We start from the raw sequence: 17,187 nt of genomic DNA, 5'->3' as shown, positions 1-17,187 counted from the left end.
TGGTCCGGCATTATAAACCTGCCTGAAATAAATGCCTGAAACATTACAAAATAGCCAACATGTGAAATTATGAATACAATATCTAGAATACTAAATCATCATTTCAAGAAGTACCTAAGCTTTGGGCCAACTTCAAAGGAAAGAACTGTGTTTGTAAGGGTGATTTCCTACATTTTTGTTGGACAGTTAAATCTAGTTAAAGACTACAGAGTAAAAGATAAAAGCATTTCCAGAAAATCATGCTGTCAGCGTGGCCTTTAAAAACTGAGAAGGCCTCTCTGCCTGCACCTCCAACAAGGTCAGAAGTAAGTTGACAGAGCACAGCGTTGGGTTACAAATGAGTCATTTTTATTTTTTTAGTGCAACATCACAACAAACAATTTTCACATGAGGTATTCAAAGGGATTTTCTTTAGTTGTTGATACAAAATGTCCCACCATGATTGACGTTTAAAGTGTTGTGTATCTTTTTTTAAAGCCTTTGGTTGGTTAGCCACATTCATTAGTAAGTCTAACACATGGACAAGAATGGCACGGTAAAGCATGGTGGGTCGAGTCCAAGCTGAGGAAACTCAGACTCCTTCCATCAGCTCTTCCCCATTTAAAGCTTTCTGTATGGATTTCATTAATTCCTACTTACAACAGTGGGATCAAACAGTATTTTAACTACACTAAACATTTGGAAATAACAGGGGTGGGAGAGGGGTGGCTTACAAATGTGGAAAAATAGCTTCTGTCTCCTTTGACCTTTGTATTTCGAGATGATTCTTGGGCTTTTTCTATGACAGCAAGTCGAATAATTTAACTTTTTCGGAAAACAAGGAATAGGCAACGTTGATTACAGCAAGAACCTCCTTGCTTGGATTGTCACCTCCTTCTTTTTTTGGTCTTGAGAATGATTTCATATATATATACAGAACGTGGATCAAATGGACACCAACATACTGGACTTCAGCTCTGGCTGGACGGGGGCCTTGTTTGGCTCCTGTTATGGATTGATTCCAGCACATTTGGTTTGGAGTAAAAGGCATGAAGAAGAGACGGATGGACAGACAAGATAGACAGATAGACAGACACCCTGACAGGATGGATTCTTTGGTTAAGGAATATCTTTGCCACACAACATCTCACACAGTTGAGGTAGATGGGTAAAGTCTTCATGTACACACAGGGGAGAGGACAGGGACAGACACAGAGACACCGGGGTAAACAGAGTCAATTAGAAGACACTGCCTCATGTCAGTTTCTCAGTTCCAGCTCAACATAATACTGTTTTATGCAACATAAATAATCAGCACGCGGAACCCCACTGGTGCTTTTTGAATCCTCTGAGTGCTACGTCAGCTCTGATGGAAAACTGCTAAAAACTACCTATGTTACATAATGATTCAGCAGTTACCCATCAATCTTTGGTTGTCGTTTTTTTTTTTTTTTTTTTTAACATTATCAAAAAAAAGTATACTTTTTTTGTCCTTTTACATTTTTTATTCTGAAAGTATATATCAGCTTTCAGTTCTACTATGTCAATATTTATGCGCTCCTCAGACTTGCTCCGCAATGGCCTCGGCTGCCAGGCTTGTCTCAGGGTCAAGTTTCTGGAAAAGTCACTAGGGGGTGCCACAGGCTAAAAAGGCAATGCAGATCACATGCGTCAGCCAACTGTATTCACTCCTCCCTCCCGCCTCCTCTCTGCACAGAGAGGGAAGAGCTTTCCTCCTTGACACGGAGCAGAAGGTGGCTCAATACAAAAAGATCTGTCTCCATTTTAGGCTCCCAGTCAGCGAGACAAAGAGAAACCTGAAAGGTGTCACCTCAGCTTTGATACAATGACAGCAGCGAGCAGGGGTCGGCAGAAGAACCTTCAAGCTCTTTTATTTTAAATTTTTTTCACCCCTGTACAGATTCAACCACTCCCCTCACCACTGCCCCCCTTTGCTCTCAGCATGCTGACAATTGTTACTCATTAAAGTTTAATTCAGCTCCATGCCCCGCTACTCCAACACCTCCTGTTCTTCAGACAACCCCCCTTACTTTTTCTACACATACACACTCTACCACCATCCTCATTCTGGACGATTCAGCCTCCTCTCTGATCTCTTCCCGCCCCCTTTGAATGCCCCCTAAAGCCCACAGGTCTGGCCAACAGCAGACCCCAGACCAGATACCCAGAGAGGAGATGGGATAAAAAAAAAAACCCTACCCTTTGAAGTCTACGAAAAAGTCGATGGCCTCTTTCATGACCACCAGTCTTTCAAGTGCATGCTGTGAAGGGGGCTGTAGCAGTCTGCCCCTTCCAACATTAACGTCAGAGAAAGAGAGAGAAAATGAGACAGTGTGAGCCTCGCCACTCTTTGGCAGCATTTACGCAGCGATCAGAGAGTACGATCTTGGGAGACTTTCCCCTGATTTACACTTTGACCACACAAAACACTGGAAAATCAAAATTTGTGCTATGCAAGATTTTCAGGGAACCTTAGATAACCACGAAACACAGAAAAACTCCAAGAAACCCCAAATTATCAGGAATGAACTTTAAAGCTTTAGTAGAGTAAGGGATGTTGTCCTACAAGTCTTACAAGAATTCCAACAAATGGAGGAACCAGATCCTCGAACCCCAAAAGGCAAAGAACATAGGCCCCAAACCTCCGTCACTAAAGATCACCAGAAGATGAGAAACTAACAGAAGAAGCCCAGAGGACCCTAGGACGCCATGGCTGATCCTTAAGACCTTCAGAATCATGGGTATGAAAATCCAATATTCCAAGAAGGTAAGTAAGACGCAGAAAGAACAATATAAGTTCAAGAACAAACTCAAAAACCGTCAGAACCCAGCAGTAGAAGAGCAGACGAGAACCCTAAGAACCCACTTGGAACTGAGACAACTGGCAGAAGGGCTTGGCATGTGGAGGACAGTGAGATCACACTGAATTGGACATAGACAAGAGTGTCTGCACTGCACTGAGGAGGAGCTTACGTGAGGAAGATGGTGGTCACAACCATGCATATTTAGCCAGTCAGACACACAGTACGCATGTTTACATGTGACCCTGAAGGACTCCCACTTTGCTCCAGACATCAATTTAAGTGGGTCCCCAGACATTTTATGCACTCTGGTCTGAACACAACTTAAAAAGCAACCTGTGAACCCATGAGGTGCCACATCATCTTCATCATTACTGTTATCATTTATAGTATTATCAATTATAAATATTATCACAACATTCAAACAAGCTTTGGCCTTGGCATTAAGAGCTGACAGCAGAGACATTTGCAAGAGTAAAGAATTCCCCATTATTCTACAAAAACAAAAAAAAAAGGATAGAAACAAAAAAATAAAAAGGCCAGGCCTATAAGATAGAGAGATACGCAACATCACTGGGTGGATTGGGCTGGATTGGGTTGGGATCAGGTATTAGGTTTAGGGATTCAGGCCGTACATTCAGGGAGGCAACGTTAATCTTTGGTATTACGATGGGATTCTACAGCTAAAAGTGCCCATCAGAAAAAGTTTTCAGTTTCACACAGACATACAGAGCATTGTTAAATAAATACTTACAGTTTATAGATAGCATAAATAAATTACCAAATAAATAGCGAGAGAAAAAAGGGAAAACAATAAATACACAAATGCAGTAATAAATACGATGATCAGATCAGTAATTGCATTTGAAACTTCCTTGCTTGATTGAATTATTGGCTATAAGGAGGCACGTTAAAGCCTTTCCTTTGTGGACCAAAAAATGACCTTGTATGTCAGCAGGGCTGAAATAAACTGCCCCACACTTCCAACATGTTTCTATAAATAGAGCGATGTGCTTGAAATCTGTACAAAAAGGGCAGAAAGAATCACATTCCTCCATTTTCTGGACTAAGAAAAAAAAACAAAACATTTCAGAGTGGAGCAGAGGTGTGTACAGTTATTTGGAAATGAGTTGAAAAAAATATTACAATGTCACTATACACTGACATGTCAGGTGCACCTCTTCTCCATGGAGCTTTTGTGTTCAAAAGTTGATTTTCACTTTTTTTGGCTTGATTTTGAGTAAAAAAAAAAATGGCTGTGGTGCTTTTCTTTCCAAGCTCAGTAAGAGTCTTAAAGCTAAACTGTTTAACCAACAAGTCTGTGTCTGCGCCCTTCTTGTGTTTATTGATTCTGTCCTGGCATACCTTGAGATGCACTGCAGTCCCCCCTTGAAACCTCTGATTCATTCAAGGCAGGACCATTTTGACAAAATGCAGGAAATGCTCTAGTTGATGGTTAATGATTGACAGCTGGGATTCACAGACGCTACAGAACTCTCTTGATTATTCCAGGTTCCAAACTTGGAACAGCGCCATACAGTCCTGGGAACCATCACCATGGAAACACATGCTAAGGAAGGGAAGATTGGGTTCTTCACAAAAAAATAAGAGAGAATTGAAAAAAATATCTTTTCTTCCTCTGTCACCTTGATTCTTGAGGAAAAATCAGAGTATATAACATTGGGAGAGGACTAATGTCTTTGGGTGATGAACACTTTTGATTAAAAAGTTACACAATGGGGCTCTCCAGGTGTGAGCAAACGGCACCTCTTGATTCTTCACGTTTGGAGAGATGAGCATAAATTTGAAGGTACATCAAAATACACTTCCTCCTGATTTGTAATACCCTCATTATCTCTAATCTACATAATCAAAATAACGCAATGAGATGGTGTCTATGTAAGGGTGTGACTCTTCTTTGAGTCGACTCATCTTCGCACCCTTGACTATACAAGCAGGACCTCCCATCCTGCAATCATATCACTCTACGCATTACCCCCTTCCATTTCAAGGAGGCAATCAACTTTGGTTTGGGAAAATGCTTCGTGGTCATAAAATCATCTATAACAGCTGGCTCCGTCGCTCCTTCTGATAACGAGGAGGACATTTGTTACGGCTGATCTCTGCTTAGACCAGTCTATTTGCCCCCTTGCCCCCGTAGCGCCCTCCCCAACGCACCTCCTTAATGGTACGTCATCACGCAGTGCTGCAGGACACAGCGGAGGAGGACACGCTGGAGCCTGAGGAGCCAGTGGAAGAGGGGCGACCCTCATCTGCCCACTTGTTGAGGTTGCGTCGGCGGGCATTCATGAAGAAGTTGCTGACAGTTGAGAGCTCCAGGCCCAGCTGTTGGGAAATGGTGATCTGCAGCTCTTTGGTTGGGCGGTGGTTCTCCCTGAAGATGGCCATGAGTGTGCGCCGCTGCAGATCTGTGAACACCAGCCTGGTGCGCTTCGGTCCCTGGTTGCGCTCCAGCTTACTCTGCTCCTGTTCCTTGCGCTTGCAGGCTGCAGGCACATGGATAAAAGATAAATTAGAGAGCGGAGAGGGGAAACAGGTTAGCTAACAGACTTGCTGGCTAACTAGGACAAATGGATTAAACTGAGGGAAAGTGGATTTGTTGAAAGAAAACAGATTAGCTAAGCAACTTTGATTAGTTAAAAGAGATGAATCAGCAACTTGTTTCATTGTGCAGTAAAGGAATCAAGATGTTCAACCTTTCACATCGTGTTGCCAATAAGCTGCTGTAGGCTGCTGGGGATAAAAAGACAAGATTCAGGCCGAAGCTCTGAAGTTTTCATCGTGGTGTTCCTATGTACTTTGCTCTCTTCTTTGAAAATATTTCTAATTTCTTAGATAAACCCAGTCTTCAAACTATGTCTTCCAAAAAGAAAATAAACATAAAAAAGATGAACAACAATCACCTTATTCTGTATAAGGTCCAATATAATCACGAGGAATAATTTCCTACTGGAATTATTATTTTATTTATGTGTTACAGTGGAATTAGTGACTTTTTTTCAAAATGCCCACAACTTCCAGTGGCTTTTTGTATTTTATGTTAAGGAAAACCAATATTTACAGGCGCAAGACTAAATAACAGAGACAAAAACATTAAAGTAATACATTCCTTGTTGGTTAATCAGAAATATTAACTGTGCAAATGAAAAGGAAAATGTTCCCTTTTAGTCACACACCCTCAGTTGATGTTTATATATTTTTGTATCTGTGGTTCACAGAGGATAGAAATGTTCAGATTGTTGATATTTAAACTATCTAAATGGCGACAGAGGTGAAAAAGTCCTCTGGTAATTTTTTCTTTTTTTATTAAGTCAGTCTTGCATACATCAAGCACAAAATAAAAACTCTGGGTCTGGGTTAAACACCACTGTAGCTGTGGCAGTCTGCCCAATTATATAATCAATATTTGCTCACAAAAAAGTCTAAAATCTAAAAAATGAAAAATTACCCTGCAAAATGGGCTGGTTTTGTTCAGCGAGAAAGAGCAGCAGCCTGAAGTGTGTGGGCTGAGCTCAGATCCATTTTGAGAATCAGACGTGCATTTTGAATTCAGGCTGCATGTTCCTCTGCATATCCATCGCTGAACCTTTCACCTCTAACACGCTGTAATTCTGTATTTACAGGAAACACAACACCAACCTCTGCCTTTTTGTACCAAGCCAACCACCTCACCCCACACCACAAACACACCTTCCTCTCATCCTGCCCTCCCCTCTATTTCTCCATCCATCTCACTCCACATCCTCTCTTTCCCTTTTCCCTTAGTGGACACTTCAACATCATTAGTTTCTCATAAAAGTCATTTACATGTGGCGGCAGTGAGTGAGTAATAATCACTTTAGGTGGAACTAATTTATTTTCTATTTAGGGAGGGTTACGTCAGGGGTGAGTGAAACAAGCAGAGTCTGCATTGCTGAGGGTGTTTAGAAGCCTTAAGTGGACTAAAACATATTTGAGGAAGTCACGCAATTACCTAAATGCACACTTTTAAGAGGTTTCAATCAGCTCTGCACGGTTGTTGGGTGACTGTTTTGCTGATGGTATCAGATGCATTTCTAGGTGTAAGCACTGGTGTATGTGTGCCCAGCACAGCAGGACGCACACATGCACACCACCACACAAATGATCATGATGACTGCGTATACAGGATTTTTATATTCAGTCTATTTTTGATGTTCTACATCAACATCAAAACACATTTTTAAATTAGACTTGTGCAATGGTATTTGGCATTATCATCACTATTTCAGAGGCTCAGAAGAAGTAAAAATATCATAGCAACACAAGAAGATTTTGGGGGGTTTTGAGCATAAGTTTTGTTTGCTCACTTTTCAGCTCAATTGTTGTGGTCTATTTCTAAAACAATAGTGTAAGAAAAATTGTACTTTACACTGAAAAATCCTGAGAAATAAGCCTGAAAACAATGGGGCGAGGGGGTTGCCTCTGTTAAGAGAACACACGAAAAAATGTGCCAAGCTCTGTTTTTAACAAAAACAGTTAATAATGCTGAAAGCCCACATTTCCAACTCTAAGATACAGACACAATCTAACTCAGACGTACATTTTATAAACCATTGATGCTGCCTTTTGCTCTCACACAGCTCCTACTTGTTCAATTGATTGGCTTACAGCCTCCCATTGAGAAACACCTTAGAGCTGCTGTTGGTGTTTACTGTATGACCGCCTCTTCACTCCTCAAACTCACAGCGGCAAATTTCTCTCATTAGCAGAGTGCTTGAGAAATAACTGTGACCTTACTGCAGCCTGTCCCATTTTCCACACGGGTGCCATCACAACAGAAGCATCAGACCCCAGTCTGAGAGCTGCACCCCAACTCGTCACCTCCAGACTTTGATTGCTTTGACATCCAGCAGAGTTTCTAAAACTTAAGTACCCAAGTGGCCATGAATAAATCTCGCCATGAATTCCCTGTGAACATTCTCCTCTAAAATCATTATCTGAAGGAAATGTTTTGACTCTGGGATGCACTCATGTCAACTTGAGATTACAGGGTCCTGTTAGCTTTTAGGGCATCCAGAGCTCGTTTGCATTTCTGAGAGTTATCGAACCAAGTCTCATTAAAATCTGAACAGGGCCAAGATGTCAGCGGCATGTCAATAGCACCACAAGTGAAATAATTTTTTTTCCAAATGCTACATTTTTCACGGGCGTTACACCATCCCTGCCATCAATATTTCTGGGTTGGGGGTTGGGATGTGGACTGTAGCTATGGATGGTGTATATAGTGCTGCACTCTCAGCTCATGTAGTAATGAAAGGAATGACATGATAGCGCCGACGAGCTTGCTCGTAGCGTGGATTTATGGCTCTTTGGAGGAGTCGTTGTGTCCTGCTGCTCTCCTCCTCCTCCTCGACTCCATCCCATCCAAGGCTCTCGCTTACTGACGATCATAACGTCGACCATTAAGTAAATGCTTCCTTATGCTGTAATCATGTGTAAAAGGCTCACAATTACCATGCTATAAATCCCTTGCACTGGGGCTACTCCTGAAGACATAAATATTCCCCTATAGGCTTCTTATGATCGTGGGAACAGCCCCTAATCATGATGTATGCCCCTGTCTCGTGTTGCTGAAACGTGATCGAAAGCCCTTTCCCTACCCCCCGGCGTCTAAAGCTACACCCCACCTCCCAGCCAAAGCCCCCCCCCCCCCCCCCCCCCCAACCAACACACCTCCTCCCTCCCTGTCCTCTCCCTTCACCCCCCCCTCAACAGCCCCAGCCCACCCCCCGCTGATTTCTTGGGCCAGGGGCTGATAGAAATTATTGATTAAATCTGTGCAGCTCAGACTCCTCGACCCACAGAGGCTGGTTAACCCCTTCAGCGCTGCAGCGGGGGGAGATGCAAGAGTCAGTTTAAAAAAACAACAACAACAAAAACAGCAACCTGGTTTGCTTGATGTTGCAGAGCTAAGGCAACGTCGGCCTCTTCACGATTCCCAATATGCAGATGGAATCAGCTTTGACCTTTGAGGCTCACTCGCCAAATGTGAACTGTACATAGCGAGATGTGGACGCGGCTTTGTGGCTTTCATTACTGTGGGGGTGGTGCAGGCACTGAAGCCGACACGTAAACCGCATTGACCTTTCTTTTTCATTTAGACCTTTAGTCAAGGGCTTCGGCCATCATCTTTAAAGTTATAGTCTCTGATCCCCTCCTCCTCGACTTTAAGTGTTGGGCACGGCTGTGTGGTCTTTATCCAGCCTTCTTCTCCAACTAAATCCTGATTGCCTCCTTCACAGTCTGAGGATGGACTGGAGATGCATCTCATATACAGTACAGTGATCCATAGAGTATATACACATACACACAAACTCAATACTGCAGATAAATCCAAGGAATCACATCCTCCATGTTTAGCAAAGTGTCTCCGCAAAACGACAGTTATTTGAAAAGACAAAATGGCAGCAACTGGATTTCATAATTACTGAGCATTGAGCTTCGAAGAGCACTCTGTAGCTCTCTATCGAAGAGACATGTTTATGGAAATAACATAACAATTCTGGCTAACTCAAAAGGGCCTTATATGTATTTAAGCGAGTGCCGCATTAAGGAGGATCATCTTAAAACTCGAAGCATGAAGCAGAGAGCACTTGAGCTATCTTCAGACTGGGGAGCACAGGGCACCGCGCATTCTAATTCCAGTCTCGATTTGCCGATGCGGCCGAGGTGTGTGTGGGCAAAGCGTGCTGCTCTTTCCCATGGAAATCAATAGAGGCTTGTAATTAAACAAAAGGGGGTTGGCCAGGGGGGGAAAAAACAACAACCCCCTTCGGAAAGTAGGTTATGTAGAAAAGTGCCGAGCTGTCTAAATTGTGGCTTTGCCAAGAACTAAATATGCAATTTCAGAGTGTGTGAGAGCAGAGAGAGAGAAGCATTGTCAAACATTAGCACTCTTCTCTGTGTAGGCTTTAATTTTTTATGAGTCTGATTGATTGGCTGTTTAGACTTGGCGCACTGAGTTGCTGAAATAATGTTTGTCTTTGTAAAGATGAAAAAACGGATGCTGTAAATAATGAAGAGCGGTTGGTGCTAGATTTCAGCTCTGAAGACAATGGGCTGTTTTATGATGATGAGTAAGTGTTTTTTGCTCGATGGGAAGATGTAGTTTGCATACAAAGTCTCCACACAACTCAGGATTAGATTAATCAAACCACATTTTGGCCAAATTACAGAACAAATCCTGAGGTAACTTATCTTTAGATAAGAGCCGTGGTCGTGATTGCTGTGACGTTTTGCTGAATGGAGGATGTACACATGTGCTCTTAGAGTTGAACAATCAAAGATCAATAATTGTGAAGGGATTGCAAGAGTGCACAATCATTACCTATGAACCCTATTGTGTTGTTGGGCTTAATCAGTCGAGCTGCTGACAGAGAGCGAAAAGCAGTGATCAACTGAGCACGCTCACACACACGTACGGCTCACAGACCCCCGCAGTGAGCAGACCACTTGCAGATACACGCACACACAAGAACACACTCGTCTTTGCTCATCTCATCTTACTGTGTTCACTTGGATTTCTTTCTGTGCTCCGTTTATCAGATGGGCCCTCGGTCCCTGCGGAGGGACAACACTGTAACACAGCACTGTACAGCGTGCTGTCGTGTCTTCAATCCACATCCCCAAAGAATATTAAATGTCAAGCAGCAGATTACAATGTGCCTTTCAGAAAAAAAAAATCTTTACTCTGTGAATTCTGTGTAAGCAGCAAACGATTTCTTGAGAACAGAATTTTATTTCCAATCCTGAAATTTGTCGAATGTAATAGAATGCAAAAGCAGAGTTGAAATTGCTTATTTTGTCTCATCAACAGTCGAAAAAGTCCAAATTTGGGATGGGTTATTAAGGAGTGAATTTAATCTATTTATCTATTTTTGATCTAACAAAATTATTATTAATTAATTGTGATAATAATCAGTTTACCACAAAAAAAAATGCATACACTTGCAGTTAAGTAATAACCTCTTCTTTTCCAAATCCCCCAAACCTGCAAGATGCTGCCTGTGAGCTGAACATTTGTATTTAGCCTCACAGTAATTGCCTCAGTGACGACGTTGATAAAAGACGTCTGGCAAAAGCTCAAGTCTAATTTGCATCAGGTACCTTGCCAACTCAACTTCAAGCAGGCGCTGAGGAGATATAAATCACAGCTCAAATTAATCAATCGCTCCAGAATGGCATATCTGTGCAAATTATTTTGTGCGATCAAAAGCGATTAAATTGCCAACCGCTGTGCACGCTGATCTTCATGGTTCATTTAAGAGGAGGGCAAATGTCTGTGGCTTTTTTATTGTAGCTACTGTACAAATCAATAGGAGATGTTTGGGAGCAAAGTAAACAAAGGAACAGCGCATATGGCCCTTTCTCGCTCAAACTGCCCCTCAATGTGTTGCTAAGTTCGTATTATCAATAGCTGATGAGGCTACAGAAAAAACAGTGGTTTTTTCACAGTGAGAAAAGGAGAAACATCCATATGATGCTTTTGCCTCTGCCTTGTATCAACCTGAGCTGCATACAGAGCACTGGAGAGGAGAATTTTTTTGGAAGACACGGAGAAGGGAGGCGTTTGGGGAAAACAGGGGGAAAGAGTGTATCTGTTTGTTGAGCTTTCTGTGTGAGGGTGAAGGTGTGTGTGTGAGCCAAACAGAGAGCAAAGCCAAATCTTACCCTCCAGTCGGAGTGAGGCCATCCTTTGAAACTCAGGTTCCTGAAGCCAGCGGGACATCCTCTTAAAGGTCTCGCGGCCAGACTTGAGCTTGCCCCAGGGCTTGGGGTTCCTCAGGAGGTCAGATAGCGTGCCCTGTGACCTACACAGAACCCTCTCTGCGAAGATGGCCTGGGGGATGCTGTACCTTTTCAGCTCAGTGATGATCCTCTGGGCCACATCCCGGGTGTTGATCTCTTCGCCGCTGCTGCCTCCACCACCCTGTGAGCCTGGCAGCATGCCCTCACCAGGTGAGGACGCAGCAGATGAGGAGGAGTGCAGGTGATCGCCCATCTTGGTAGCTTGCTGGCTTGGGTGATGGTGGGGCTGGTAGTGCTGACTGTAGATGTGAGGGTGGTGGCTGGAAGTGTGCTGGTGAGCCTCCATTTTATTCAGCTGATGCCCCACTGACACATCGCCTCCTACCAGGCCTGGTGGTGACATTTCTCGTCCAAAATCTGATGTCCTGCAGAAGAGGCTCCCTCCATGGACATCATAACCACTGTGGAGCATCTGACCACCATTGCCATTGGGGGTATTACCCAGACTGCCATAGCCATGCATGGAGGAGCCCAGGCCTGAACCAGTGGAGGGGGGCGACAGGCTTTGGGTCATGGCCAGCTCCTTGCCATAAGGGTTGTAGAAGTTGGCGCTGAGGCCTCGATCCTCACGCATAAGAGTGAAGCTGCCAATAACATTGCTTACAGGGAGGCAGGGGTGATGGTGATGGTGGTGGTGGAACTTGTCATCAAAAGGCTGCAGGGGGGTCAGGGTAGTGTAGGTGCTGCCAGAGCTGGATGGGGAGTCGCCGCTGTAGCCCAGTGCTGACATGGAGTGGTCAAATCCTGGTGGACGGGGCTCGGGTTCCAGTGACATGGAGGAGCCCCCAAGGGAAGGCCTGGGGAAAGCAGCTGAAAGGTCCCGTGAGTGCAGCATTGCCCTGCCGTCCTGGCTGTGAGCCAGCTCAGAGTGGCTGTGGAGGGACATCTCCCCTAGACCCCCATCCATCTTCTATTTCAACAAATAAATTTGTATTTCTTGCCTCTTTGCTGTTGCTATTCTCTTGTTATTGTTGTTCAACAGCCAGGCTAACAGTCTGGAAGGTCTCTTGTTACACCAGACTATGGATTTATTGATTTGTGAATTAATTGATTTCCGGGCTTATGGGGTGTCTAATTAATTATCTGATAACGTTAAGTACTGTCTTCAAACTCCCTCAAACTCCCAGAAAACGAGTTTGCAACAACACCAGGAGCCTTAACTGTTATTTTATTCTCACTTGTGCATCGGCACCCTGTTTGTGTCTTTGGTGCTCAGCTGTGTTCTTCGGCAGAAGCCTTGCTTTTGTGCCTGCGTGAGACAAGACAGGCGTTACTCGCTGTATTTAAACTTTCATCGTTACAGAAACGGAAATCAGCCGCATAACGTTTGTCTTCTCAGTATTAGATATTAATTTAAACGCATCCATTGTAAACAACAATGAAATGAGCACTTTAATACACACAAACCGCAGAACAGACGAGAAAACACCGATATCAAGGTTTTATTCACTTAACGCTCATCTCAATTTTAAACATAAATGGAAGGAGGATTTTTTTTGTTATACGAAGTTAAAGACAGAAGAGCGCGCATGCGAAGCGCTACAAATTAACGGTGCTTTTTTTTTAACTCTACATAGCCTATATAATGCTCTAACGAGGTAGCATTACATTCACAGATTGCTCAGAGACCCAGTCACCAACATGCTCTGGTTTTAACAAGATCCAAAATCCTACCTTTATTATCCACTTCTCAGAGCGCGTCCGCGGCTGTTGTCCGTCCTGTGCATCTCTCCGACTGTGTCGCCGAGCAGCCCTGCAGATTCATACAATTGGTCCGCTGCGCCCCGGGGTGCTACATTCACCGAAACCAGATTGCAAAAACAGGCAAACCTCTCCGACTCTCCTTTTTGCTCTTATTTTTCTCAGTCTTTTGTCTCACACTCCAAAAAATCTCCTGGTCTGTAGCCTCGTGTTTCTGCTCTGTACTAGCAGCTCTCCTCTTTTTCTTTCATTATCTCGTGAGATTTTCCTCCTCCTCCTCTTCCCTCTGCCTGCCACTTCATCGATCTCACCACCAACTCTTTCTCCCTCTTCTCCTCCTCCTCCTCCCCCTTGCTCACATCGACTCCCAGCTTTCAGTGCGTCACGACCTTAAAAATCTGACAGATGTGCGATGAAATTCCTACTCCAATTAACCCTTTCTCTCCGGAGGGGGGTAGGGGGATGGGGTGACGGGGCGAGGGAGGTGTGGAGGTGGAGATGCTCCCTTTCTCATAACCCCACAGGTTAAGCCTTCTTCAGCTGATTGCATGCACAATTTATGAATTATGTGCGGACATCCTGGTCATTCTGCTGTGCTCGGCTGTTTATCGTGTCTGATCAATGGATTTTACAGGCTGCATAATGTTGTTTTGTCCTTTTATGTAACAAGTGATGCTGCTGCTGTTGCTGCTTCTGTCACTGAGCAATATTATGTGTCATTTCGATGGGGAGGGATAGGGATGTGATATCATTATCGCCACCTTCTTGAAAAATTATTTCTCATTTTAAATGATCCAGAGTGAGAGCTTAGATGAAATTGGTCATGTTAAAAAAATGCAATTCAAGGGGAATAGTTGTGAATCGAATTACTAACCTACTGACTCCAAAAACAGAATGAAAAAACTCTATTTAGTGTGCCACATCTTCACACCCTACCAGGCTTTAGTCTGTTTTCTTTTCCTTTCAGAAATATATAATCTAGAAGGATCTTGTATTGGTTTTAAACTAATGTAAATCCCACCTTTCAGTATAAATGCTGTCAAGTGATGCTCTTGTTTTGCTCAGCTTTTAATCAGCACTCAGCACGCGGCTCCATTCACTCCATTTTGCAAAGTCCCTCAAACAAAATCAATGCGACCCCCCCACCACCCTTTTTTTTTTTTTTTTTCCAGAGGACCCACGACCTGCTGCTGTTCAGAGATGGCCCGGGCGCACGTGCAAAAGTTTCCTCTGAAAGCTACTAAGTGCGAATTTGATGAGCATAAAAGTACACACTTTTGAAGGCATAACAACGTCTCCGATGTTCAGACTCTGGGGCCTTCTCCGTGAGAGTGGGTGAAACCTTGTAAGAATCTGTGTAAACGCGCGTTTGCGTGCGCGCGCGGGCCTGTGCTTGTGAGCTTCTGCTTGAGTGCGTGCATGCCTGCATAGCCATGCGTTTACATGCGGCTGGTGTGCATTTATGTGCAGATCAGACGCATGAATATACATTTTGTCCGCATGGATTGGCCTGTACGTGCGCGTTCGCGCGCGCGCAGGCCTCAGAGAGAAACACAGAGCCAGACTGAAGCAAGGAGCCCGAGCGCATACTAATCATATCTGTCTGTCAGTTTAATTTTCAGAGATGAGCAGTTCTGGCGTTTGGAAACAGCGAAGCGGTGCGCGGTGTGGGACCGCCGGCTTCCAGGAGCAGATGCTGCCCTATCGATCCGCCCCGCGCGCAGCCAGCACGAAGGGATGCGTGAATGGATGGCGAGTTGCTAGAGGTAAAAATGGTCAACGGCTACAAGCGAAAAAAGAAAGGTCCCTTGGAGGTCGGGGTGAAAGTTCGCCTTCTGTGGCTGGAAAATCCAAGAAGGCAGGCGGAAACAGGAGCTGCAACTTTTTACACTGTGGGCCCAGGATGCTGAACACCCGGCGGGATGTTCAGGATGTGTTTTACTGAGTTCAGTGTTCAGACACACGGAGCCATCATGATATGGAAGAAACATGTTTGTGCTATATGACGAGTTCTGATAGAATTTACTCCCATTGACTGATGAATTCAAGCGTTAAATCTCTTGCTCACTTTTAAGAAGCTCACCTCCATTTAGAGCATTTAGCTGATGTTCCCAGTCACCTTCTTCACACTGAGAGCAGCAGCCGGATCAGCAACATCACAGCCAGGACATTTACATTTAAGCCATTTAGCTGATGCTCTCAAAGGGACTTGCAGGTAAACAGTGGGAGCTTCGGGTTCTACATACATGTAATTATCCAAAGGAAAACTCACAATTCAGCCATTTAACTGGAGCTCCTATCAGATATTGTGGGTGTAATCTGAAGCTCACAGGTTTAGGTTGGAACCATTTAGCGGATTCTGTCATCCTGTGGGACACCAAGGGCTGAATCACATATACATCACCAATATTACAAGCAGCCAATAGCAAGAGGGTCAAGGGTCAGAGAAACTGCCCCGACCTTAAAATGACCAGCATGAGCAAGAAAATAAACAGAATCAGCCAGGGGCAGATGGGTGTGTATACCTATTTATTTATTTGTTGTGCTGTTGCTCTGATTAAGGAGCGAGAAAGCCAAATAACTCCTCCCTGAGCAGATGAGTTTCCAGCCGGTGGCTTGTCAAGATTCATAAATTCATATTTTATTATAGGGAGAGAAAAAAATGAGAAGGAGCAGAAGGTGTTTTCTGCAGCCACGGACGTGCTGTGAATGCTGGAGCTGAAGGCCCGCAACCAACCCCGACAACGAGCTACAGCAGCAACAGGATGGAGGAGGAAAACAGTAACATTTTTCTCCCCGCGCCCCCAAATCTTTCGTCTAATTACCGAGTAAACGTGATCACTTATTGGTATATTATAATAGAAAGAGCATGCGCGTGGGGGAGGGGCTGTAGGAATGAGATATTGACTTCCTGTGAAAAGGAAAAGGGAGAAAAAAAACATTTAAATTATGTTTTTTTTTAAGCACTGTGCACGTGGGAAGAAGAATGCAACGCGAAGCATTAAAAAGGCAAAATCAGCATCCTTCCTTCTATTGACACCTAAGAAGTACATTTTACATATATTCATTTGATTTCCCAGTATGTTCATGATAGCTCATCTTAATTAAAAATCAGATATAAGACAACGTCGCTGCTGCAGAGATTTGATTCTGACTGGGTACACACCCACTGCGCCATCACTGAATCATACACTCACACTAATGACTGCTCATCTCATCTCACTTCACCTTTTCTTCTGTTGCAGCGAGCGGAAACAGTCCAGTTGTTGCACACACACACACGCACACACACACACACACATCCAGGACAGATCATAATGAATGTAAAACACGAGTTGATTTTCCAGATGATTTATTGTCATATGTGGTAACAAGCACACATTAAAAATACTGTAAGTGTTGAGCAGTCAATAACTTCATCTGTTTTTTTTTTAAGGAAAACAAATGCACCCATCGACAACAAAGTTTAATAAGAACCCAGCTGTAAAAGTCTGATAAAAATACATTTGAAATAAATATTTCAGATGGGAAAATTTCTACAGTGACGGCAGTTATAAAGAGGAGAATAAACAGATACCGTTCTCCATCTCCTTCTCTATTTGAGTTCTTCTTATTAATTTTACAGCCGCAACATTACTTGATGTAGCTTCCAGCCTCTGGATATGCTAAGGCGCTAAATAGTGCCACAACAACACAGCTGGAGCATGGTCATTTTCACTTTTACACCTGTTTAAAACAGAATCTGATCCGAACCTTTCTTTAAGAATTATGTGGAAGTTGGAGCTTCCTTTGATGCAAAACAAAACAGGCGGTCAACAGTAATACACCCAAAACA

The 17,187-nt window shown here is 43.7% G+C and overlaps 1 protein-coding gene across 1 annotated transcript; it reads right to left on the bottom strand.

The window, feature by feature from the left end:
• Positions 1-4,788: 4,788 nt before the first annotated feature.
• onecutl (one cut domain, family member, like) lies at positions 4,789-13,542 on the bottom strand. Its single transcript, XM_072393725.1, has 3 exons — positions 13,326-13,542; positions 11,514-12,900; positions 4,789-5,308 (listed from the first exon to the last, which is right to left on the bottom strand). The coding sequence occupies exons 2-3, from the start codon at positions 12,556-12,558 to the stop codon at positions 4,998-5,000; spliced, it is 1,356 nt and encodes a 451-aa protein (XP_072249826.1). The 5' UTR covers positions 12,559-12,900; positions 13,326-13,542; the 3' UTR covers positions 4,789-4,997.
• Positions 13,543-17,187: the final 3,645 nt, after the last annotated feature.

The sequence above is a fragment of the Leuresthes tenuis genome, unplaced genomic scaffold (assembly GCF_036924035.1).
Source record: "Leuresthes tenuis unplaced genomic scaffold, fLeuTen1.0.hap1 SCAF_10, whole genome shotgun sequence".
NCBI lineage: Eukaryota > Metazoa > Chordata > Actinopteri > Atheriniformes > Atherinopsidae > Leuresthes > Leuresthes tenuis.
Note: the sequence above shows the minus strand (reverse complement) of the source record. Positions and strands in the feature narration are given on the sequence as shown.